At 41.0% G+C, this 24,681-nt stretch overlaps 1 protein-coding gene across 1 annotated transcript; it reads right to left on the bottom strand.

Annotated features, from left to right (window-relative positions):
* Positions 1-7,955: 7,955 nt before the first annotated feature.
* RGS18 (regulator of G protein signaling 18) lies at positions 7,956-23,771 on the bottom strand. Its single transcript, XM_036453619.2, has 5 exons — positions 23,566-23,771; positions 22,683-22,784; positions 21,617-21,678; positions 11,384-11,550; positions 7,956-8,367 (listed from the first exon to the last, which is right to left on the bottom strand). Exons 1-5 carry the CDS (start codon positions 23,646-23,648, stop codon positions 8,110-8,112), a joined length of 672 nt encoding a protein of 223 aa, XP_036309512.1. The 5' UTR covers positions 23,649-23,771; the 3' UTR covers positions 7,956-8,109.
* Between the last annotated feature and the right edge of the window lie 910 nt (positions 23,772-24,681).

The raw sequence follows: 24,681 nt of genomic DNA, 5'->3' as shown, positions 1-24,681 counted from the left end.
TGTATACTGAATACAGTGAGCCTGGGACAAAATGGATGCTACACAAATATTAATTGGATGACTGTCTTATCTCCTTTGATTCCCCGAACAATTAAATGAAGTAAGAATAATCATTGTCATTATAATGAGAAAGCTGATGAGTCCAAAGCAGTTTGCATCTTGGGCAAATCCTTACAGTGAAGTTTTTGGGAATAGAGATTCGAAGTTAGCGGCGCCATATTATGGTTGCTTTGCTTATTAGTAGAAAGGGAATTCTGATGCCATGAAGATTTCAGATTCCAAGGTGGGCTTGTCACTCAAGTGCTAGGACACAAGGCAGAGCAACCAATCAGGAGAAGCGATGTACCAAAGTCATCGGCAGTCCACCTGATAACTATAGATACGCTGTGTGGTAGGAGCAGTGAGTTGGAGAGGGAGTTAGAACCTTCCTAATTCTTACAGGAATTTTCACACTGTCTTCACTAAGTGAATTAATTTGTATGGAAATGAAAGTCGTTATTCTGAAAAGAGTCCTCCTTAGCTGGTCTGTTCAGTCTCTGTTTAACGAATCTGTTGGAATCCATCTGGTATAAGTCTATTAATTTATTCTGACTCATGCCTTTGAAAAGACAGTAAAGAGTAAGTTAAAATGAATGCAACCCACATTAAAAAACAACAGCCACTGGATACTGCTCCTGAAGCAGTTAAACGCACATAAACATATAAGTTTATGCCACTTACAAAATATTAAAATGACACAGTCTCATAAATAAATGTGTACGTGTTTTAATATACATATTCAGGGAGACCCCAGCCCTGTACATAGTCCTGCTCACACAGTTCAATAGAGTATTGCTAAATACAGGCATGCATGCTCTGTGTTAAACAGACTGCTCAGCAAATTCTGTGACTGAGAAAATCTTCGTTCTGAACACGCAGTGCTCAGATGAAATACTGACATACAGACTGACATACTCTGCCCTGAACTTTCCACCCTCACCACATTTAAAAAAGCAAAATACTTCAGCAGCCATTTATTTTATTTCTCAATAAACATATTCTGTGTATTCAAATGTTCAGATATCAGTGGTTTCTCGAGTAACTAGTGCCATCAAAAGCAAAATATTAAGTAGAGTTGGGGGTGGGGGGACTAAAATAGTATGTCTCCTAGTGGGTGAGCAATATTTTGCTCACAGGATTCATATAAAAGTTTAATAAGGCTAACCACCCCCACCCCCCAAACATGGGGTTTTACCTGAAGGATATTTGCTTTCTAACTTCATGCCTGTCATTTTGTTCTGAGGTCACAGAATTATTTAAAATGTCAATAATTTCAACGTACATTAAAGAGTTGTTCAGAAGTTCCTGCATGGCGCTTATAAGATAGTTTTTACTATGCATCAGTCACCAAGTCACAGTTACAGTAGATGTTTCTAGAAATGCCAACGGCTTTCTGGTTTAGATTCACTCCATAACACCAATAGGAGCCTGTAATTGACATTTTACTATTCCTCTTCAAGCTAAAGATAGACGGGAGTGTATATGTATGGGATGAAACGCAAGTGTCTTAGCAAATTTCCCCCCCCCCAAATCAAGTCATGGTCATGTCTCAATAGATTTTTCAAAAGGTGTGTCTATTCTTTATTGGCAGTGTGGTGTCTTGTTTTTCTATCTGGAATTGCAACCTGACTCAAGGACTTGCTTCACAGAATATGGCAGCAGGCAACTGGAAATTAGAGTTTCAATATAGCAATCGCCTCTTTGGGAGGTATATAGGAATTAGTAGTAAAATCATAATGAAGGATCAGGTTAGACAGTATGTCAATCTGACATCTGTTTCGAGAATTCCAAATGTGAACATTAAAGTTAAGGTTGAATTTTAATTTACTAGACTCCTTGAAATCATGAACCCATCATCAGCGATGAGTCTGATGCCTGCTGAAATGAAGGTTAAGATGATGCCTATAAAATGTCATTTCATATTTATTTCCAGAACGAATCATTGCAAAAGATAGAGGAATATATTTGATCTGGTGAAGTCACTAGAAATTAAGTCTGTTCTTACATAGGGCACCATGGCAGGATACGTGGATAAGGGAGACTCTATAAATAAGATCATTAAAATGCCTTTTGTTATTAGCAATCTTCTTTTGCATTTGCAAAGTGTACTTGAAGAGGCTTAAAGTGCTTTTAAAAATATCTTTGTACGGCTTCACAGTAACTCCTGAACAATGAAACAGACTTCCTCTCTGAAAATCGTCATTGCAAAGGGAATTTTCTCCGTGGGACTAAATGACCTAACGTTGAATAAATAGCTTCCTGCAATCTATGGCTAAGGTTGGGTTGTGTGCCTCAAAGTGTACAGTCAGATCAATGGTTCCATTGAACTTTGCACTGATGGTCTGAAATCATCAGATGTATTTGATCAATGTTGGGTGTAATATTTGAAAAAGGAGTGGTCGATCCTGTTTAATGTATCACCAGTTCCAGTGCCCCCAGTGCCTCTTTATGTGTTCATGATATACAATGGCCATTCAATACCCGAAATAGTATCAGGTGGTGCCTATATAAATGCCATCCAGGTTCTACAGATAAAGGAGGAAGTTTTTACTGTGGCGTAGCAAATTCCCACAGGCATAGCAGTAGATCTGGGATCTAGGCAAGGCTCACCTGGATTCCATGCTCAGGTCTCTGTAGGCTGAAGCCAAGGCACTGGCCAGGGTTGGGTCGGCCTGGGAGTGACCACGCCCTCACATGGTCAGGTGACATCCACATTCAAGGCCAGGTGGCTGTCCAGGACCTTTGCACGGGGGAGTGAGAACCTTGAGGGACCATCTTAGACTTCTTCCAACTGCAATGAATAAGTGTTCTCTCTCTCTCTCTCTCTTTCTCTCTCTCTCTCTCTCTCTCTCTCTCTCTCTCTCTCTCTCTCTCTGCCTGATTTTGTTCTTCCAGAGAACAAATGGAGGCCATCTTTCCAGGTGCCAAGGGCTGATGGTGAGGATGCCACAGTATTGTGCCTATTTTCTATCTCTTAGCAGCATGTCCCCTGGCCCCTCCTCCCCAACCGCCCCCCCCCCCCCCACCACCACCACCACCACCAAGAACTGATTGTCTCCACTTGTTTTCATCTAGAGCAGAGATTACAAAGCCTGATGAATACCTGGGAATCCAGATTCTATGTCAGGGCTTCTGGAGCCAGTAGAGGTGGGAGTAGGCAGACACTCCTATAGGAAGTACCTGGAGGAGTTAGCGGGAGCCGTGCAGTGTGCTTTCTTTTGGCTGTCCCAGCCATTCAGACCAGCAGAGAAACACAGTCATGCCTCCGCATCAATATTTTGTAGGATCCTTTATAAAATGTCAAGAGATTCTGGAGCCCAAGTGAGTTCCAGAAAACCAGACTTCTTTATCAAGAACTATTGAGGACTGTGAGTTATTCTTATTTGAAGGGAATAGGGTAGGAATCATTCGAGTGACCCGGAGAGAGACTGTCATTCTGTGATGCCTTTCTTATGAAAATAATTTAAGATAAACAGATCAGCCCAGCTGGCATGGCTCAGGGGCTGAGCATTGACCTATAAACTAGGAGGTCAAGGTTTAATTCCCGGTCATGGCACATGCCTCAGTTGGGGTTCGATTCTCAGTAGGGGCATGAGGCAGCCAATCAATGATTTTTCTCTCACCATTGATGTTTCTCTCTTGCTCCTTTCCTCCCTCTCTGAAAGCAAGATATTAAAAAGATAAACAGATCAGTGGGTGTCTGCCACACTATTGTGAATAAGAATGCAATTTCAATCCTGTTCAGATAAATAAATGTGGGGCATAGTCAATAGAGCAGAGAGTGTTGGTTGCCATGATTTTTTAAAAAATTGAGCTACAAAAAGATAATCAGCATAAATATCAAACTGACATGAATTACAGGACCTGATTGGTGGGCCTGCAGAGGGAATTAAGCTAGTATAGGGCAAAAGTCACATTGCTTCACATTTTCTGAAGCCAGGGCATATGTGAAGGAGGCCTCACAAAGGACTGCGAATTCTCGAATTTGTTCTTCTCCATGACTGTCTCTCGCGAGGAGAGTAGAGTAGTTGACATCATCAGAAAAAGTTTGTTGTAATTGTTGAACCATTTCCTATAATTGCTTTCTTAGCCCTGAGGTTAGATTTTAAAGCTGGAATGATGAATTTTTCAGACTATATTATTTTCATATTCCGCGTGCGTACCTCATGCAAATTGACTTTCTTATAGCCTCTCTCTGACCTTTCCCTCATTGAGCGAAATTAAATTGTACAGTGAGCCTGTTTGGGAGGAGTCTCGGTGGGAAAATGGCTCTTCTACTCCATTCAGGTTTAAGAGAGAAGCCTTTGGCATTGCAAGTCACCAACCCCATTACATAATGAAATACAAACCTAGGTAATAGGTAAAAAAAAAAAAAAAACAAACCCACAAAACTAAATCATTTTGTTTGTGAACAGAAAATACACAACCTGCCTTTTTATTTAAATGAAATGAAAACATTTTGTTTGCTCAGAATGAAAAGGAAATAGCAAGGTTGAAGATGTTAGCATACCGCAGGAAAAAATAAGTGCCTGCAACAATTCGCTCTTCATATTTTCAGGATCTGAGGGTCCTTTTTATACCATATGCTGGCATATTTGACATCCCCTCCACCCCCCCCCCCCCCGGCTGCTTGAAATTGGGAAGACACGTATTGGGAGAAAGGTATTCTGCTTCTGTAAGTAATCTGAATAGCCTCAATCTGTTCTTCCAGTAAAACATATTCATAGCTTAAGAGACAAACACACACAAACAGTCTTGGATACCTACATACAAAAAAGATAAACATTTTTTGGCATGCAGTCCCAAATAATAAATGACTTTCTGTTTTATCTGAGGGTGTTGCAGGGTAGTTTTATACCTGGCGGTGTCAGAGGAAAATCTAACTGCAGGCTGTGTATTTTCTGTTCACGGAATCTCAGCTGCCTCCTAAAATTCGCTGTAACCTTCTGAGCACGGTGGCACGGGTGCCTGGCATACTAAGGAAGGAAATCTTCGGGCTTCCCCCATGCCATTTATTTTAGATTCACACAGTGTCTTATATTCAAAACTCTGAAATCATATTACACGGATTTGACTCCCTTTATCCAAAGATCCCGATTCGATTTTTGTATGAAAGCGTTCCCGAACGTAATGGTATGCATGGGATCAGAAATAGAAGGATGGGTGTTTATTTTTGCACCCAGAAAACAGGTTTGTGTGTAAGCCAGGTTTAAGGGGGACCGCACCTACAAAGCGAGCGTTTATGGAATAATCTCCATAAACCACTAGTTGATTTAGGAAGCCTAGCGTCTGAGAGAGAAAAATAACCCCGTCTGCAAAATAACTCAAGACTCGATGGATATTTTAGAAATTTTAATTTTAAAAGATGTAGCATATGAAGTAGTAAAACTGTCAAGCTTGTTGACTTCGGGGCTTGTAAAGTAAAAACAAACAGATTCCATAATCATTTAATGAAGTCTATAACTCGGGTACATGGTTACATAAAACATTAATATATGTACACCATCCTTTCTTAATTCTCTGATTCTCCCCCTGCCCTACACACCACCATGCCCCCACTCCCTATTCTGTCAAAGCCTACACATTTTTTTTTTCTATGCAATTCATCCTTTTGGTATGATTTTCAATGCCATGTTGAGTAGCATAATTAGAAATTTTTAAAAAGGGCATATTCATAAAAATCTTGCAAATGTATCATTGAGGTGTTACGTTTGATATCTGAATCCTTTTCACCCCCCTTCTCATTGAAGTCAAGTCTGGTCTGAATCATCACTTATACTTGGAAGAGACCTGAGCGAACAACCCAGTTTATATCTTGGCCAAAGACTCAGCCTTAAAACCTAGGAAACAAAAATTAACCTCTATAATCAATTTCAGTTTTCACTTTTTAGAATATTAATTTTAACCAGTCTCAGTCATTCCTGCATTTATTTTTATAGGTATATTATTATCTTGGAAGCGATTAGAAAGTATTAAAATGAATCAGTAGGGGTTTTTATAAAACAAAAGAACAAATCTACAGCTCCAATTAAGTCTTTTAAAAATTATCTAACTAAATATCTAAAAATTAAGGTAGCTTCTATTTTAAAATGAATTTTAAGAGATCAACTCATTTAATATGTAATGCAGATCTTCAGTATAAAAGCCAGCTAGAGCTATCTATACTTAGTATTTTTAATATTGAGTATTTATCAAATGTACAATTTTAATATAAAACTAATTAAGTATATCAGTCCTTAAAAAAATCTGGAAGCCTGGAACTGTTACATTTATATATGTGCATATATGACTACAATTTAAACTCATTTAGAAATTATGGCTACCACATTTAGATACTATACCAGTAATAATAGTTCATTTTCCCTCCACAAAATAAAATGATCTGAACTTTCAGTGCTCCAAATATTACATTCAATTAAATTGTAGTATCTTTAGCATTTTATATATAAAGTAAAATTAAAACAATTGGTTCTAATATATAGCTTGTATTTCTTTCAATAAGGATGGATGTGCATGTATATATTCACTACTACATGTATTTATAACACCAGCAGAATTACATTTGAAAGAAAGAATCTAGTTTCATGTTGAGTTCTGATTTAAGGTTTAATTTCTAGTAAAACAAGCAAGATGACTTTTTTTTTTTTTAACAGGGTGGTATATTTGATATACTCACCTGATATTGTATTTTATGAGATTCCTGATACTTAGTAGGCATAATCAATTACTCTGCTGTGATAACTATGTAATGCCACTTTTAGAGATGCATTTTCTGACTCAGGCATTCTCTGGAGCCTCCTATCTACATCAGAGCTCCTGTGTGAAAAATTGAAAATGACAATACCTTTTCCTTTTTTAAGGCAGACATTGATCTTGCTGGAACACATGCAATAGCATTTTCAGTATTCAGGAATTAAAAAACACTTCTTTTTACATGATATTTTTAGAACACAATATTTAGTTATTTTATTGATTTTATTTCTCTCCAATTATTTTTTATCTGTTATTTGTAACCCTAATTTTTAAATCAAAATCCTCTGTAAAACATAAATATTGCCTGTTTATATTACCTGTAACATCTGCCTAGGGATTTCCCTTTATGAGGGATAAAGAGCATGCTGTGGCAGAGCAATTATACTTCGTAGACTGAAGAATAATTATAATTTTTATTTATCTCTTAAAAATCAAGCTGTTGATATAGACCTATTTATGTGTAGGTGCGACACCCTGAAAACTTCTTTCACCTAAAATTCTTGACAAAATAGCCACCTGGAGAAGAAGAAAAATAAAAAATAAATAAAAGAGAAGAAAACGTGTCCTAAATTGGCTAACAAAAAGTAAATAACAGACTCAATTTTAAAGTTCTTGTTGCCTTCATAATCATATGATTTTTTTTAAAGTGAATATATTTATTATATTTCACAATAGATGGGCTTAGGCGTTATATCTATATATGTAAAAGCCTAAGCGACTGGCTGACCAGCCAACTAGCCAACTGGCTGGTAGCTATGATGTGCAATGACCACTTGGGGGCAGACTCTCTGACTGGTAGCTATGACGCACACTGACCATGCAGGAGCTGCCGAGCTGCAGTGATTTAGCACCTGCAGTTTTTGAATCTGGAGCCCGATTCTGGGGTGCATCACCTGAGAACTGCCCTCTTGCAATCCAGGACCCCTCAGAGAGAGCCAATTTCGGCCCAATCCGCTAGGCCAGGCTGAGGGACCCACCGGTGCACGAATCTGTGCCTCTGGTAGATAAATAAAATTTTATGGGTTGAATCTTGGTCTTTTAATGAATTTGCCTCATCGTTTCAGGTGTCATATATATTGTTTTTTGGTTGATAGTTATTTATCAGTGTCTGTACACATCTGCTTTTCTGATTATGTATGGAATGAAGTCAAATGAAAAGTGTGACTGGCAGATACAGTACAAATTGTTAGAATAAACATTTTGACTTACATTCTTAAAATCCTTTTACATGCCATATTTTATTTAAACGATGCACCCATTTGTTCACCTAGGCAGATGTACAATCTGACCCCCCAAACTGAGCAAAATTCATTTTCTTTAAAACCAAATGGAAACATCTGACTTCACGTCCTTGAATTCGTTGTAGGTGAAGGAACGGGACCGCCTTCTCAGATTGGAGGGTCTCTGAGGTTTTCCTTCTGTCAAGTCTGCATACATGTCAGACTTCAGGAACCGCGTGTAGCTGTCTTGTTCCATCAGCTGATACACTCTGCTCTGAGCAGCGTCAAAACTGTGCAGGGTGGGCTGGGTGATGCTCTTCAGGATGAGTTCTTTGGTGTGAAAATCAAGGTTAACCTGGATCGTAATTTCACAAAAGGGTGGTTAGGGCCCATCGATGGAAGTAAAAACCTTTGAGAAACAGTCCAAGACTTTTCTCCTTCGCTCTGTCATGAAGGGGATTCATTAGTGTCAGGAAAACTGGGGGGATAGACTCTGTTCTTGTGACCCTCAGGTTTAGAACAGCCCAATCACCTGTCTCACTCACCTCCCACATTCACAATGGTTTTCTTTTCTTTTCTTTTTTTTCTTTTTAAAAAAATATATTTTATTGATTTTTTATAGAGGGGAAGGAAGAGGGATAGAGAGTTAGAAATATCGATGAGAGAGAATCATTGATCAGCTGCCTCTTGTACACCCCCCTACTGGGGATGTGCCCACAACCAAGTTGTATGCCCTTGACCAGAATTGAACCCAGGACCTTTCAGTCCGTAGGCCGACGCTCTATCCACTGAGCCAAACCGGTTTCGGCTCACAATGGTTTCTTAAAGAACTTCACTTAAATACTACGGGGAGGAATTAGGGGAGCATATGTGAAATATACTTGTTTTTTCCTCTGTGACTCCAAAGTAAAATTTCATTTCAGGAAAGATTGTTGCCAGTCTCTGTGTTTAAAATTGTTTGCCCTCTTGTTTTTTAGAAAAATGAAAACACATGAGGGCTCAATGGGAGTAAAAAGGGGACATATGCAATACTTTCATCATAAAGATTAAAAAAAAATTTTAAGAAATGAAATTACTGAATTTAAAAGTTTGCTTCTAATAAAAACTTTTTTTTTTCAACTGGAGCAATACAATCGATATATTTTCAATTGGATATTTTTAAAACAAGGGCTAGCAAATCTCCTTCAATCGTGTTTTATAAGTACAAGGCTATACTCATTGTTGAAGTGCGCATGTGCTTAGGTGCTTGGGTGTTCAGCCTGTCATGGGCCTAGGGGTTCAGTGATTGACTCTTGGGTGGCATCCCATGTGGCATCTTGGGTGGCATCTTTCAATGCTGCTGGTCCTCCCCCTTCGCTTCTAATTTAGAATAATGGAACCTTGTAATAGCGAATACCATAGAGGTCATTAGGTCCCACTCATTTTCAATCGTTAATAAAACAATGTTCTTGCCAAAACCGGTTTGCTCAGTGGATAGAGCATCGGCCTGCAGACTGAAGGGTCCCGGGTTCGATTCCGGTCAAGGGCATGTACCTTGGTTGTGGGCACATCTCCAGTAGGGGGTGTGCAAGAGGCAGCTGATCGATGTTTCTCTCTCATTGATGTTTCTAACTATCTCTCTCCTTTCCTCTCTGTAAAAAAATCAATAAAATACATTAAAAAAATAAAAAAAATAAAACAATGTTCAGTGATGGCCAGCAGGGAGTTTAGAGCCTATTTGGGATGTCAAAGTGGGGCTTTTGTTTTATCCCAGCCCTTGTTTTCATCCTATCATGATGCTTTCCTACAAGCACACATGTGCTGAAAACGAATACATGAATATTTAAAAAATGTAAGTCACTGAATGCTTTTTATCAAAGTGCTGCTGACATATCAGGTTCTGATGGGGTGAGTTTTCAGGGGTGTCTTTCCTTTTCCTGGGTAACACCTGACACCTAGCTGCCTTTATTTGGTCTGTGTATAAGGTTGGCCCTGGGACAATCAGAGTCATGCATTGAATCATGGAACAGAATGAAGCATACTGAAGCATGGAAATCATTATTTTTGGTGTGCACCTCAGGGCCCTTACACATTTGTAGTCAAGTAGCATTCTTAGCAGTAGAGACTACTAGCTCTACCCTTTCAGCGAAGAAACACTATTTATTGTACACATAATAAAAACATAGACATTTTACTGAATTCATGTTGAGGATAGGTAATATTTGCCATTTTTTAGCAGTTGTGTCGCACAATTATCTCACACTGAGCTTGCAGTCATAGGCAATTACGATTGTGTTGTCACTTGGACTATTGCCAAATTATGCTTCCCTCATCTATTACGATTTTTCTTTTTTAGTCTATCATAAGGAGGAGTAATAACCATTTTGGGGCAAATAAAAGTTTGTATAGATAGATGAGCTAAAGTGGTGCATGGTACCAACTTCTTGATTTCTTGCGCCTTCATCTTTTGTTTCTATGAGAGTTTGCTTATGCTAAGGCAAGCATGTCAAACTCACAGCCCGGGGGCCACATGTGGCCCACAACAAATAAATTTTGTGGCCCAGCCAACATAACAGTATGTAAGGAACGTTTTGATAAAAATTTCGTAACTTAATTTTTACAATATCCTGTTAGACATCATTATTAATAACGAACTACATGACTGATTATTCTAATCCGATTGCATTCATTTCCCTTATGCACCTTACACACAGGCGCACTGTTTCTCTACACTAATACTAGCAGCGAATATTTTTTAGCAGCCAATGGCCACGTCATTAGTCTTGTACTGACTTGTTTGGTGTGCGCAACAGGAAATATTTCGCTTTCAAAGAGCAAGAATAGGTTTACTTGCGTTACGCTTGTTAATTTGTGCAGTTATTCAGTGTCTGGTAAGTTAACATTCAAGAAAAAATTAATTTTTGTTAAAATGTTCTATTATTTTCTGTTAATGATTACTCATTTTATTTCATCCCTTTGTATTCAGCAGGTCTCTATTAAAATAAATTTCTATGAAAATAGAAACTTTTTTTTTTTTTTTTTTTTTTGCAGTCCACATACACTTAAACCTTGTTTATTTGGCTCATTGTTAGCCTTTGACTTTGACATGCTTGTGCTAAGCTGATAAATATGAGTAAATGATTGAATCTCAGTGTTACAAGTAACTGTGTTCACTCTTAGTCTAGAATCAAATAACCCGAGGAGTGACTTTGGTTATACCTTTCCTCCCCTGACGATGTCTTACAACACGTTCTGTTTGAGCTAGAAATCTAAAAAGACCCATTCTGCTTCAGCCTTTCTGGTGGAATGTATGCGGGGCGGCGCCAGTTTGATGAAGGCAGATTCTCTCCCCAAATGATCGAACAGTTGAACATCTCCCCAGGTATGTTTACCTCTTGTGGGGCATCGTTCTGGATAAACTTCTCATATATTGCTTTTGCTTTCAAGATCATTTGTTGGGGGTCCTTGCTTTTCTTGAAGTCTTCGCAGGCCATCCAGAATTCAATGTTTTCCTCGCTGAATTCGGTTCTAAGAAACTGGGTAAAAATCTCCAGTCCATCTACCAAGAAAGGAAGTGACGTATTTTAACTGTAAAATATTAATGCGGAGAAAATGCACTCCCTGATATCAAAGTATAGCCAGAAACACGAATAGAACAGCTCGCCCTTCTCAAAGGCAGCACAGCAACCCACATCCTGAACAGTATCCAGGAAGGACCTCATAGAAATTGGCTGTAATCTTTACATCTGTGAAAAGGAGTTATCATTCCTGTTGAAATGTGGCTGGGCTCATACTGAGAGCTGAGTAAGAGTGACCCCCATTCTGATACTTGCTTAGGGTCTGTTTCAGTCATGCCTCTTCCCAGTTGTGTGTGTGTGTGTGTGTGTGTGTGTGTGTGTGTGTGTGTGACTCTATAGAGCCAAGAAGCCATTCCACCAGGACCCCTTTCCCCCTCCTAGACCATACCCTGGTACCCAGGACTCTGGATATCTCTGTTTAAAACTCTTTTTCCAGGGGTTGTCTGCTCGACTCATTTTCACTTACATCCATTTCTTTTAATTAATTATTGACTTTGGGGGGGGGGGAGCGACATCAGTTTGTTGTTCCACTTATTTATGCATTCATTGATTGATTCTTTTTTAAAAAATATATTTTATTGCTTTTTTACAGAGAGGAAGGGAGATGGATAGAGAGTTAAAAACATCGATGAGAGAGAAACATCTATCAGCTGCCTCCTGCACACCCCCTGCTGGGGATGTACCCGCAACCAAGGTACATGCCCTTGACCAGAATTGAACTTGGGACCCTTGAGTCTGTAGGCCGACGCTTTATCCACTGAGGCAAACCGATTAGGGCCATTGGTTGATTCTTGTTTGTGCCCTGACCAGAGATTGAACCCACAGCCTTGGCATATCTACTTATCGGGACGATACGCTAACCCAGCAGTCGGCAAACTCATTAGTCCACAGAGCCAAATATCAACAGCACGACAATTGAAATTTCTTTCGAGAGCCAAATTTTTGAAACATAAACTTCTTCTAATGCCACTTCTTCAAAATAGACTCGTCCATTTTGTGGAAGAGCCACACTCGAGGGGCCAAAGAGCCTCATGTGGCTCGCGAGCCACAGTTTGCCGACCACCAGGGCTATATTCACTTCCTAGGTCCACTACCCTCTAGGACTATTTTTCACGGTCAGTGACTATTTGTAACATAAACAGTTCAATACAGAACGAAGCGAGAAGAATAAATCTCATTTGGTAGAATTGTGGCAGTCACTAAGGGTTTTGCATTGATAACACGTGGAGAGGTTTTGAGGGCTGAGGGTTGTTTATACGCCTTTCTGCATTTGATTTTTACAACGATGCCTGGAATACACCCCATGCCCATTGTCATTGACAAGGAAACTGCGTTTCAGATACGTCCAGTGGCTCCGGGTCTTACTTTTCCAGCAAACAAAGACCATTAGAAATGGACACAGTGACGACCCCCTTTAAGGGCTGATCCCCAGAACCTGTGAGTGTGACTGCACAGGGGAACGGGCTGTGCTGCTGGGATCAGGGCAAAGGAGCTCCAGAAGGGAGAGAGCACGTGAGGGTCCCAGGTGGACCCACTCGGACCACAGGGCCTTTAAAAGCAGAAGTTGGAAGGGCGGGTCAGAGAGAGGCAATGTGGGGAGGGCCATTGCGGGCCGTAAAGGTAGAAGGCGGTCATAAGCCAGGGAATACCAGGGGGTGCGGGGGGCAGGGGGGTTCCTGGAAGTGGCCCTCGGTTTAGAGCCAGAAAGAGAATGGAAAGCTTCATCCAAATCCTGAAAAAACGGAATTCTGGCCCAAACCCCCAAATTACCCTGAAAGGGCTTCTCCCCTGGACCCACCACGAAGGACCCCGGCCTGTGGACCCCTTGGTTTCTTTTCAGTGAGGCCCAGAGTGACCTTCGGACCCACAGGACGGTAATATAGTGAATTTGCCCTGTTTTAAGTCATTCAAGTTGTGAGAAATTGTAACAGCAGCCACAGAACATGAATGCAACCCTCCAGTGGTACTTTCCACACCCCCGTTTCTCTCTCCTGCTTATAGAGCTGGCCCTCCTGTTAGGAAGCCTTTTTATTTTATGTTTTCAATGTTGTGGGCAATCTTTTGAATGTCTGAGAGATCCAGGAACGTCCTGTTGGAGAGACCAGCAGTGAGAAGTGATGTGACGACCTCTAGGCACTGCCTAAACCTCAGATACGATATGGCTCCAACTCTCACCTCAATGAGCGCCACCTGAATGTGTTCATTGGCAGGAGGGAGGTGCGGGCATGTCTCTTCCCAGTGAACTGGCCCAGAGCACCAGCTGGTGGTGATTAAATGCTGACAAAGGAACCAGGAAAACAAGCAACGTCACGTCCAACGAGACGTGCAGAAGACGTGGTGCGTCTGGACCATGACTCGGAACGTGTCTCGTCCTTAGATGTCTGCAGTGTGGTCCTTCTTGGCCCAATGCGACCGTCATACAGAGGCCACCGTGCTCTGCGCTCCCTGAACGGATGGACACAGTCTCGCCTCGGAGCAGAAGCTGGAGGAGTGGTCAGCATGCCTGATGGTTAGCTTGCTCTTGTTTGTCCAGCTTAGAGCTTGATCTTCAAGATGAGTTTCTTAAGCTAAGTCTGGGGCTTTATCTCAGAAGGTGGCAGGAAACAGGAGTGGACAAATGATTCTTTGAAGAATTTTTTTTTTTTTACTATTATTTTTATATATATTTTTTTATTTTTTAGCCTTTTCATTTTTATTTTGTTTGTTTTTTACTTTTCCCATAACCATTTATCCCCTCGATGCCCTCTACCCTCTCTTTCGCCCCCCCAAGACCACTCTGTTATACTTTGAAAACTTCGACAGAGGGAAGATTCCTCCCCCCACAAATACTTAGGAATGTATGTACTTCGGGATAAAGTGAATGACCTGGTTCTGTTGTTAGTGTTTTTTAAACCGAAATCTCTGCCAAGATGAACAGTATAGGAGTCAGACGCGTGAGTTTGACTAGGGTTTGTTCTCACAGCAAAGTCACAGGATCGTTGGTTTTTGGGTGTTCTATCTGGTTTCCTTCCCCACAATTCCTTTCACCCTCTGTATCTCAGCACCTGAACTTGGGAACAAAAGCTGAGAGTCACTGCTGTTATTTGCGATGAGGTTCCTTTAATGGTGGAAAGCGATATGGCAGCACCCTCTCCTGGCCTGGAGCCTTGGGCCGGGGACTTCAGGGATGGTGGCATGAGCATCCGTGGCCACTGGCTAGTAATGGCTTGAAATCTTCCTCCTCTTCTATTTCTGCGACAGGAAGGTGATTGTGTTGCACCATGTCTGGTTTCATTGCTGTCTTTCTCCCCTTCCTCCTCTTTCTCTAATGATTCTGGAAGGAAACCAGAGACAAAGGCAAACCAAGCCTTCCAGTCCCTAATTCAAAGCTGAGGTACAGTGCAAAAGGTGGGCAGCCTCTAGGCCTGTCTAGCAAAACCACAACCAAAACAACAGTCTGTACACCAGCGGAGGGTGTGGCCCACACTGGAGTTCCCTTTCGCCATCATAATTTAGCTCCGAGGTCCATTTATCGTTGAAGGTGGATTTTACTTATGTTTATCCCTAAGAGATGAAGGAATTGGGTGTTTGTTGTGGGAGAGCTTGATTCCGAAGTTTTAATTTTGCAGAACACCAGAATCCCTTATCTCGCAGAAAGTCGGTAACTAAAAAAATGGGGAAGAGCAACTGCAAAGCCACTAGCTGAACAGCATAAGGAGAAGTAGCCCTTTCCTTCCCCAAAAGAGAAGTGCTTCTTTCCTTGTAGCTTTTCCTCTCAGCATCAGCGACAAGTATTTTCCGCAGTCTAATCAGTTCATGTTTTTAGGTCAAGTGATGCAATGATGTACATCTTTTCCTTTTCTTTTTCCATTATCCTCAGAAGTAAGCTTAATAGGACGACAGTTCAGGGTGCAAAGAGTCCAAGCAAATAGTTATTAAGTATAAAGGTTAAAATATTGGAATGATTCATCAGGAGCAGGGAAAGAGGGTACATGGGGAAATAGCTATGTAGTTGTCAGAAGATTGTTTTTCCTGATGGGGACCCCTCCTAGGAGATAACCTTCTCCTCCTCACGTTCAGTTGTCAGCTGTGTGAGAGGGTTAGAGAATCTCTGTCATCGAACTGTCTTCCACCTTCTAGGGCCTAGGTGTTGGCCTCAAAAACCCAGCAAAACTTCTGAGGTTTCCAGCAATTAAGTTCGAACTCTGATAACCTGATATCATCTCACAAATACTGTTCTGCCTCCATTCCTCATCTATAAAAGGCACTGCCACCTTCCTCTTAATATGAAATAAAATGTGGGGATTTTTAAAAAAATATATCTTATTGAATTTTTACAGAGAGGAAGGGAGAGAGATAGAGATATCAATGAGAGAGAAACATCAACCAGCTGCCTCCTGCACACCCCCTACTGGGAATGTGCCCGCAACCAAGGTACATGCCCTTGACCGGAATCGAACCCGGGACCCTTCAGTCCGCAGACCGACGCTCTACCACTGAGCCAAACCGGCTTTGGCTGTGGGGATCTTTTTAATGTTTTCTTTTCATCTCATATTTCTTTTTTTTTAAAAAAAACACACCACATGTTTCTTGATTTCAGAGAGGGAGAGAGAGAGAAACATCGATGATGAGAGAATAATTGCCTCATCCACATCCCACATTGCACGTCCCTCATTGGAGACAGCGCCTGCAACTCTGGCACATGTCCTAATTGGGAATTGAACTGGGACCTCCTGGTTCACAGGTTGACGCTCAACCACTGAGCCACGTGGGCTGGGATCATCTCTCATTTCGTCATCCCCTCCCTTTAGGACAGAGGATCACATACAGTGAGTCCCCGAGTCCATCCATTTGCTTCCCAAGACAGCCCTTCCCTTGAGGGTAGCTTTTGTGTTTGTGACAGCCTCAGAGGTGGTCCCTGTGACATGCATGGAATTCCAGTGCTCCACCCATCAGGTCGCTGCCTAGCAAACGTTTTCCAGGTCAGCACGCACCCTGATTCCCTGTGCAGGTGTCACTGCTCTGCCCAGGGAAGTGAGCTGCTTGCTTTGCCAGTTGCACCAAAACATCCATTTCTCAGCCCTTTCCTATGCCCCTTTCTCTGCTCAACGTTTCCTTTTCTTTTGGCTGTTGAAGTCTCACATGCATCTGTATAGTCTCTCTTAAAGGTTTCCCAAAGCCTTCATGATACATTGCATTTTTTCCATCATTTTTAATGTATTTAGCCAGTTGTTTTTCAAAATTACTTATATTCAGAAGTAGTGTTTTACTTTCAAAGATGTCTTACACAGAAGTATATACATAAATGTGCCCAAACCAAACTATAATATACATGTGTTAGTGATATAATTGGAAAGGATTGATTTGTTCACTTCATATTGATAGCATTGACTTTCATAAAGTCAGCCAATGAGAAGAATGGTAACTGGATTTGAAATTGATAATTATGAATGACAGATATAGTCTTATGTTGGTCTTTCATGCTTTTTGCTTTTATTAAGCAGCATTTAGAAATTATTAATTATATAAGTAGTTAATTCATAGATTTTTGCGATTCATTTGCAATTTCAGACAAATTTGTCAATAAACAGGAATGTCAAAAAAATATTCAAATATCTGTATAGGAACAAATGGGAGAACAGCAGTTACGTTATTGAGGGACTTCCATAATTAACTAAATGTGTTTTTTAGCTTATTTTTAAAAAAATATTTTAGAACAAATTTAGGTTTACAGAAGTTATGAAGATAGTACAGTTCCCATATATCCCATGTTCAGTTCCCTTCTATTATGAAATGTTGATATATTATTATTTAAAGTCCATTCTTTGTTTAGATTTCCTTGAATTCTTACTGTTTTCTTAAATTTTAAAAGAATTAAATTACACCTTAAAAATGGAATTTGAAAAGGTAATGGAAATACCCCAAAACTCTCTGGGTGGTTTGCTTTCTGTGGAATACAGCAAAAACATTCTCTCATTTAGTCTCACCTGGCCATTAACCGTTACCGTAAGTCCCTTTTTTCAAATGTTGTTTCTCAATAAGGACTTATGTCTTATTAGTTCCCTAAACTCATTGCACTAGTCACTTCCCCAGGCCTGTGCTGGCACTCTGCCTGCATGTTCTCTTTCTCCCCTTGTCCAGATGGTGCATTTTGATGAATCCCCTAAATCCAGAGGAAGAACCATCGTTTTCTGTGGCCGCCTTTCTGAAGATGCTAATACCAGTCTCTAGTGGTTTAAGTAGCTGCCGTTTTTATCAAACTGACTACTCAAATTTCTATTCTGTTTTGTTCATTTCATGTCTCATTGGACTAAATTGAATAAAATTTCCATTTCCTTTTTATACATGTGACATACAGAATTTGAGAAGCTTACATATTGAACCCAAGGGGAAGTCTATAAAATTTGATAGATGGATCAAGGTCTTGTGTATGTGTGTGTGTGTGTGTGTGTGTACACACCTAATTACAAGATCTTTCCTTTTTTTGGGGGGAGAGGGGAGTGGCTAGAGTGAATCCAGTAGAAACGTGCTGAATTTAACCATCGCCACCAACAGACTTCTGTAGCTGATTATTTCAAGCTTTATAATTTAACATTACAATAAGCTTTCCAATTAAAATAATTGGGTTTTTGAGGGCTGATTAAAAGAATAGCAGTTGCACAATTTGGGGTGAATTCAGCATAATTGAATTGGCACTTAGATCGTGAGCGCCGATAATAGCGTCCAAGTGGGTCAGGGCGGGTTTTTGTTATTCGTGTCCCCCTTCTCTTGCCTCGAGTACTGCCCCTCCACAGCTCTGAGCTCCTCCCACCAGTGAGCAGAAGCAGATGCGGTCTTTCTCTGTTTGGCTGTGACTGCTGCTCAGCAAGCCTTTTCTAGAGGGCCGATGACCCTCGCTAACCCTTTCTTGCCTCTGAACAGGCTGTGAGAGCAGGATGACATTATTAGGTAACGATTTATTAAGTTAAAGGAATAAATCCAGTGTATGCACCCTCCCCTTCCCCCAAAGGAAATGTAACCCTGTCCATGTTTGACCAGTGAGGAGTGAACTAAAAGCCAGGAAAAGACACTTAAAGTTATTGTTGATATTTCATAATAGCAATGACATTTAACATTTGTGCGAGCAGGCCTGGGTATCATATTTGCCATCTCATTTAGTCCTGTTTCGACAGTGTTATTTCCATTGACCTTGGAGGAAGCTGAAGGTCAGAGTAATTAGGACGCTTAATTGAGATGATACAGCCTTTATGTTGTAGAAGAGAACCTGAGCTCATAGCTCAAAGGGACCCCAGAGAACTTCTCCTAGCGACAAATCTGGTTTAGTTGAGCACTTACTATGTACCAGGTGATGTGCTGGCTAAAAAGACATCTTCCTTATAAAATAAAAAAACAACAGTCACATTGCAAACCAAGTGAATTCCCTCTCCCTCACTCTTCCCTTGCTCTGACTGACTGAGAAGCTAAAGGGCTTGGGTGTGCCAAAATATTGGAAATAATAGGATTTTTTGGAAAGCAAATCTTGGGGCAGGGGCATGGATTATGGGGGAACATTTTATACAGGTTGTAATTCGTCTTGAGAACTGATCAGTGTAGTGGCAGCGGAATTAGTGAAGACGTGCGAGGTTCTTTATCTGTTTGGCAAGAATCTTAACTGTAGTTCAGAAATGATGGGATATAGGGGATGAAGTCAAGTCATTGAGAAGAACTGTTTACCTTACTCTTCTCCAAAGAGGGTGCTGAGAGTGGTGAGTACCAGGACAGCGAGGGGCAAAGAGGAACAGGTTATGTTCTGTTAGCACGAATGTCTTTCCTTCCTGCTGCCCTCCATCCTCATTGATTCCATCCTTGTCTACACTGAAGTCTTGATTTCACTACCTATATGTGTGTGTGTGTGTGTGTATATATTTTAATATATATTTTATTGATTTTTACAGAGAGGAAGAGAGGGATAAAGTTAGAAACACTGATGAGAGAGAATCATCGATCAGCTGCCTCCTGCATACCCACTTTTGGGAATGTGCCCACAACCAAGGTACATGCCCTTGACCGGAATTGAACCTGGGATTTTCAATCTGCAGGCCAATGCTCTATCCACTGAGCCACACTGGTTTTGGATATATATATATATATATATATATATATATATATATATATATATAATTTTTTTGATCCAATATTACAGAATCTGTTTTCCCTGGAAGAGGGAACAGTTTCAGGAAGAGTCTGCAGAAACAGGATCCTTCGTGGAACATGAATTGGTCACCAAAGCTTTACAGGAGGACAGACAATGGAGGGGGAGAAAACACACAGGAAATAAAAACAAACAAGCGGAAGTTGGGGTTTCCTCCGAAGGGTAATGCACACTGGGTTCTGCCCTTCCCGCTGCCCCAGCAATGGGACCCCTTCTTCCAGGGGGCACCCTGGACTGTGAGCCCCACTAGCAGGGTTGTGAACAGCCTGTAACCTCACCTGGGAAGTGGCTGTGTAGCATTTTGGTTTCAGAGAAGGAGGTAAGGAACAGGAAGACGCTGAGATGCTGATGAGAACGGGGCTGGAGGAAGTGCGGGCTGTTTGATGATGACAAAGCAGACGCTGCCTGGGCCAGTGGAACAAGGAGCCTGCGGTGGCCCCGCCCTATTGCCACTCATGTCAGCCTGTCAGCTCTGCCACCTGAAACACATGCTGTGCCGAATGAAGACCAAAGATGCTCCCTCACCTGCTGCCTTTGTACTAAATGGACTCTAAGCTTGACCTCTGACCCCTGCTTTCTCAAAGGGTAGGACAGTGGTCGGCAAACTGAGGCTCACGGGCCACATGCAGCTCTTTGGCCCCTTGAGTGTGGCTCTTCCACAAAATACCACTGCGTGGGCGAGTCTATTTTGAAGAAGTGGCGTTAGAAGTTTACCTTTAGAAAATGTGGCTCTCAAAGGAAATTTCAATCGTTTTACTGTTGATATTTGGCTCTGTGGACTAATGAGTTTGCCGACCACGGGCCCGGTATGACAAACGGGGCTCCAAATCAGTCCTAACCTATCACACCTGCAAAGCTCCACCTGCACAGGCCACTTCTAGGCAATTCCGCTTTAAAAAACACATGATTGCTTGAGAACATCATGCAAAATGGAATAAGTCAGACAGAAAAAGCTAAGGACCATGTGATTTGTGTGTGGGAAGTTAAATCGAGACTTATGAACACAAACAGCAGCGTGGTGGCTGCCACAGGGAAGGAGATGGGGGGGGGGGGGGGGAAGAGTTTGGGGAAGAGATTCTAATAACCGGTGACAGGAGAAGATTTGACACAGTGCAACATACAGACCTTGTAACATAGAAACCCACACATGAAACCTATATGTTCAGGTAGATCAATGTCACCCCAATCAATGTAATAAGTAAAATAAAATTAAAATTAAAGCACATGATTGACAGGCAGAGTGGTTATAAAAGTAAAAAGACACTAGTTTCATGAGGGTTTCCTGAATGTCCATCAAAAGCAATACTTTAAATTTTAGCTCACTAAACAATAAAAACAGCTTGGATAATCTGGGATTTAATAAAACCAAGGGTTGCATTTAAAATAAAATAAAAAATAGATCTGAAGCTATTAACCACAGCACAAGGAGGCATTTCAACCACAACAAATAATTCTTAATAAAATGAGATTGTTTTCTATTAGTTGACTGTTATTTAGTTACTAGAGGCCTGGTGCATGAAAGTCGTGCATGACTAGGCTTCCTAGGCCTGGCCAGTAATCAGGGCCCACTGGCTATAGGCCAGGGCCTCCCTTCCCAGCTGCTGGCTGCCAGCTGACGCCTTCCTTCCTTTTTCACTGCCCCCTGGTGGTCAGCACATATCATAGCAAGTGATCAGTCTCCCAGCTGAACTCCCTAGGAGGCAATTTGCATATTAGGCTTTTATATAGAGAGATTTCTTTTGATCAGAAACTCAGATTGCTACAAATTACCCATCAGACTCAATTTTTATGACGGCCTCTGTTGTATAGCTAGTTCCATGCATACTTAGCATACTTTTTTGTGTAGGGATAACATAGTTGGGAAAAATACCACTAACCTTTATGGGAAAGCAGTTTATCAAATGATTCACCCCATCGCATTGCTTCTTCCGGGCAGACTCTGTTCAAGACACAACATGTTGTGTAAGGAGCGTGCAGCCAGTCTGCCTAGAGTCTGTGCTACAGACTGTTTCCACCAGACTCCATGGGTTCTCCTTGGCCTATTGCATAATGGAATCTGCATTCACATTGGCAGCTTCAAAAACACACCACTCAACTTGCTTTTCACTTTTGTCTGTGATTATCTTCTAAGGAAAAACTAAGCATGTGTTAGATTAAAAACCAAGGGGGTGGGGAATTCAGATTTTTCTTAATTCAGCAAATTGAAGGCCCTAAACTGATAGCATCTTTCTTTCTTTCTTTCTTTTTTTTTTTGTAAACTGCAATTTCCTTGAAACTCTTACCACAATATGCAGCTCTTTTTTTTTTTTTTTTTTTTTTACAGATACAGGAAGTTTGACTAATGAATTTTTAAAGGGATAAGAAATAGAAAACATTTTATCTTAGCAATGCTGATGAGTTATATGTGTCCTGGATCTCTTATTAGTCATCTTTCATGTTTGGAAGAATTTATGAATTTATACAAGTATATAAGGCTGTTCCATTTTCTGTTTGAATTAAAGAAATGGCTAAACATTACAAAATGCACCTTTTATTTATTTATTTATTTGTTTGTTTGTTTATTTTTAACTTACTTGCTGTCATATCTAGAACATTTTCCAAACCACTGAGGAAAGATGTGGCTAGGTCTTCTCTGTGACTCTACACTGTGAAAACTCTTAATGAGTCTTCCATCAGTTTACAAGGGGTAAAATATATCATTTAAAATGGACAGCTCTATCATTTTAAAAGAGAGCACTTACATTTTTATTAGGTCATGTAATTCAAGCTATGAAAGTGGTTATATTCCTTGCTTTTCTGAAATGAGATCTCTAACCTTCCTATATTCTTGTGCGATTTTCAAATAAGACAGACATTTCCAACTTCCTCTTTCTTAGACCCTCCCCCCCCATGATAGAATCAGCAAAATTTCTCCCACTCCCCAGGTAACGGAACCTTATTCACCTGGTTGTTCCAGTCAAGAGTGCAGACCTCCTGGCCTTTGGCTCCTCGTGGAACTCGGATTTCTGCAGGAGAAGGCTTAGCCGGTTCCTTTTCTCCTTCGCTCTGTCATGAAAGGGATTCATGATTAGTGTCAGGAAAATTTGGGGGATAGACTCTGTCCTTGTGACCCCCAGGTTTAGAATGACCTGATTACCTGTCTCACCCACCAGTGGCTAATTCTTTCCTTAAAGAACTTCACTTAAATACTATGAGAGGAGCCGAAACCGGTTTGGCTCAGTGGACAGAGCATTGGTCTGTAGACTGGATGGTCCCAGGTTGGATTCCGGTCAAGGGCATGTACATTGGTTTTGGGCACATCCCCGGTGGGGGTGGGAGGGGGCACAGGAGGCAGCTGGTCAATGTTTCTCTCTCATCGGTGTTTCTAGCTCTCTATCCCACTCCCTTCCTCTCTGTAAAAAAATCAATCAAATATATATTTTTTAAAATAATAATAAATAAATAAATACTATGGGAGGAATTCGGGGAGCATATGTGAAATATACTTGTTTTCCCCCTCTGTGACTGCAAAGTATTTAAGATTTTATTTCAGTGAAGATTCTTGCTAGCCTGTGTGGTTAAAATTGTTTGCCCTCCTGTTTTTAAAAAGAAAACATCTGAGAAGTTAACGGGAGAAAAAAAGGGGACATATGCAATACTTTCATCATAAAGATTTAACACATTTTTAAGAACTGAAATCACTGGATTTAACAGTTTGCTTCTAATAAAAACTTCTTTTTTTCAATTGGTGCAATACAATCAATATATTTTCAAAACAAGGGCTAGCAAATACCCTTCAGTCATGTTCTTACAAGTATAAGGCAGGGGTTAGAAATGCGGATTTTACCTGATTTTGGCTTCTTTGCTTGCTTCTTCCTTGGCTGAACCATGCATTAACTTGAAAAAGGTTTTTTCCTTTGACTCACACATATTCCGTGGAGAAGAGAGAAGCTATGACGTTTCCATCGTTTCTCTAGAAGATAGAGAGGTCTAGTCCGCCCCATCCTTCCCTGGTGAATGCCATTCCGCAGTCACCCATGGTGGATTGAACAGTTGGCTCTCCTCTGCGGGCAGCACTCACAATTGAAAAGAAGACAGAGCTCCAGGCTGGGTTTCTGCCTCCGAGAAGAGGCAGGAACGTGTAGGACTGAGGAACCAAAGTGCAGCCCAGGCCCGGCTGTTTAGGGAAATGATACCACAAATTTGCAAAGCGGCTGTTGGCCTCTGAGATAAAGACAGCTTCACCACAGCACGACTTCCCTTTCTGGCCAGTGCCACCAGCAGAGGCCCGAGCGGACCCGATGCCTCCGGCCCTCCCCGCGTGAACTTGGGGGAAAAGCTCTCCAACGTGCAGAGTGTGTGTTCCGCATTAGTTGACTATTCATTAGTTGACTATTCTATTTTTTTTAAAATATATTTTATTGATTTTTTTTACAGAGAGGAAGGGAGAGAGATAGAGAGCCAGAAACATCGACGAGAGAGAAACATCGACCAGCTGCCTCTTGCACACCCCCCCACAGGGGACGTGCCCACAACCAACATACATGCCCCCGACCGGAATCGAACCCGGGACCCTTCAGTCCGCAGACCGAGGCTCTATCCACTGAGCCAAACCGATTTCAGCAGTTGACTAGTCTATTGTTATAATAGAATAGTCAGCTACTAGAAAACAATCTCATTTTATTAAGAATGACTTATGGTGGTTGAAATAGCTCCTTGTGCTGTCGTTAATAGTTTGAGATCTTTTCTTTTTTAATTTTAAATGCAACCCTTGGTTTTATGAAATCCCAGGTTATCCATGCTGTGTTATGTAGTATGTGTTGGGCCCACGTTCCACACCATGCCTAGACATGGTAAGAGTTTGTGTGTTCGCTCATTCTATGTCCTTGTTAAAAAAGAAGTGGCAGCTCTGTATTGGTTCAGCCTTTGCCTACATAACTCTTCATGAAACTCAGATTGATAG

Source organism: Pipistrellus kuhlii, unplaced genomic scaffold (genome assembly GCF_014108245.1).
Source record: "Pipistrellus kuhlii isolate mPipKuh1 unplaced genomic scaffold, mPipKuh1.p scaffold_m20_p_25, whole genome shotgun sequence".
Lineage (NCBI taxonomy): Eukaryota > Metazoa > Chordata > Mammalia > Chiroptera > Vespertilionidae > Pipistrellus > Pipistrellus kuhlii.
This window is presented reverse-complemented; position numbering and strand designations above follow the sequence as displayed.

Coding starts and splice junctions, on each gene's coding strand:
- RGS18 (XM_036453619.2), bottom strand. CDS start 23,648: ATGTGTGAGTCAAAGGAAAAAACCTTTTTCAAGTTAATGCATGGTTCA. Junction 22,785..23,565: donor AGCAAAGAAGCCAAAATCAG/GTAAAATCCGCA, acceptor CTTTCATGACAG/AGCGAAGGAGAAAAGGAACC. Junction 21,679..22,682: donor CTCTTGACTGGAACAACCAG/GTGAATAAGGTT, acceptor TGTCTTGAACAG/AGTCTGCCCGGAAGAAGCAA.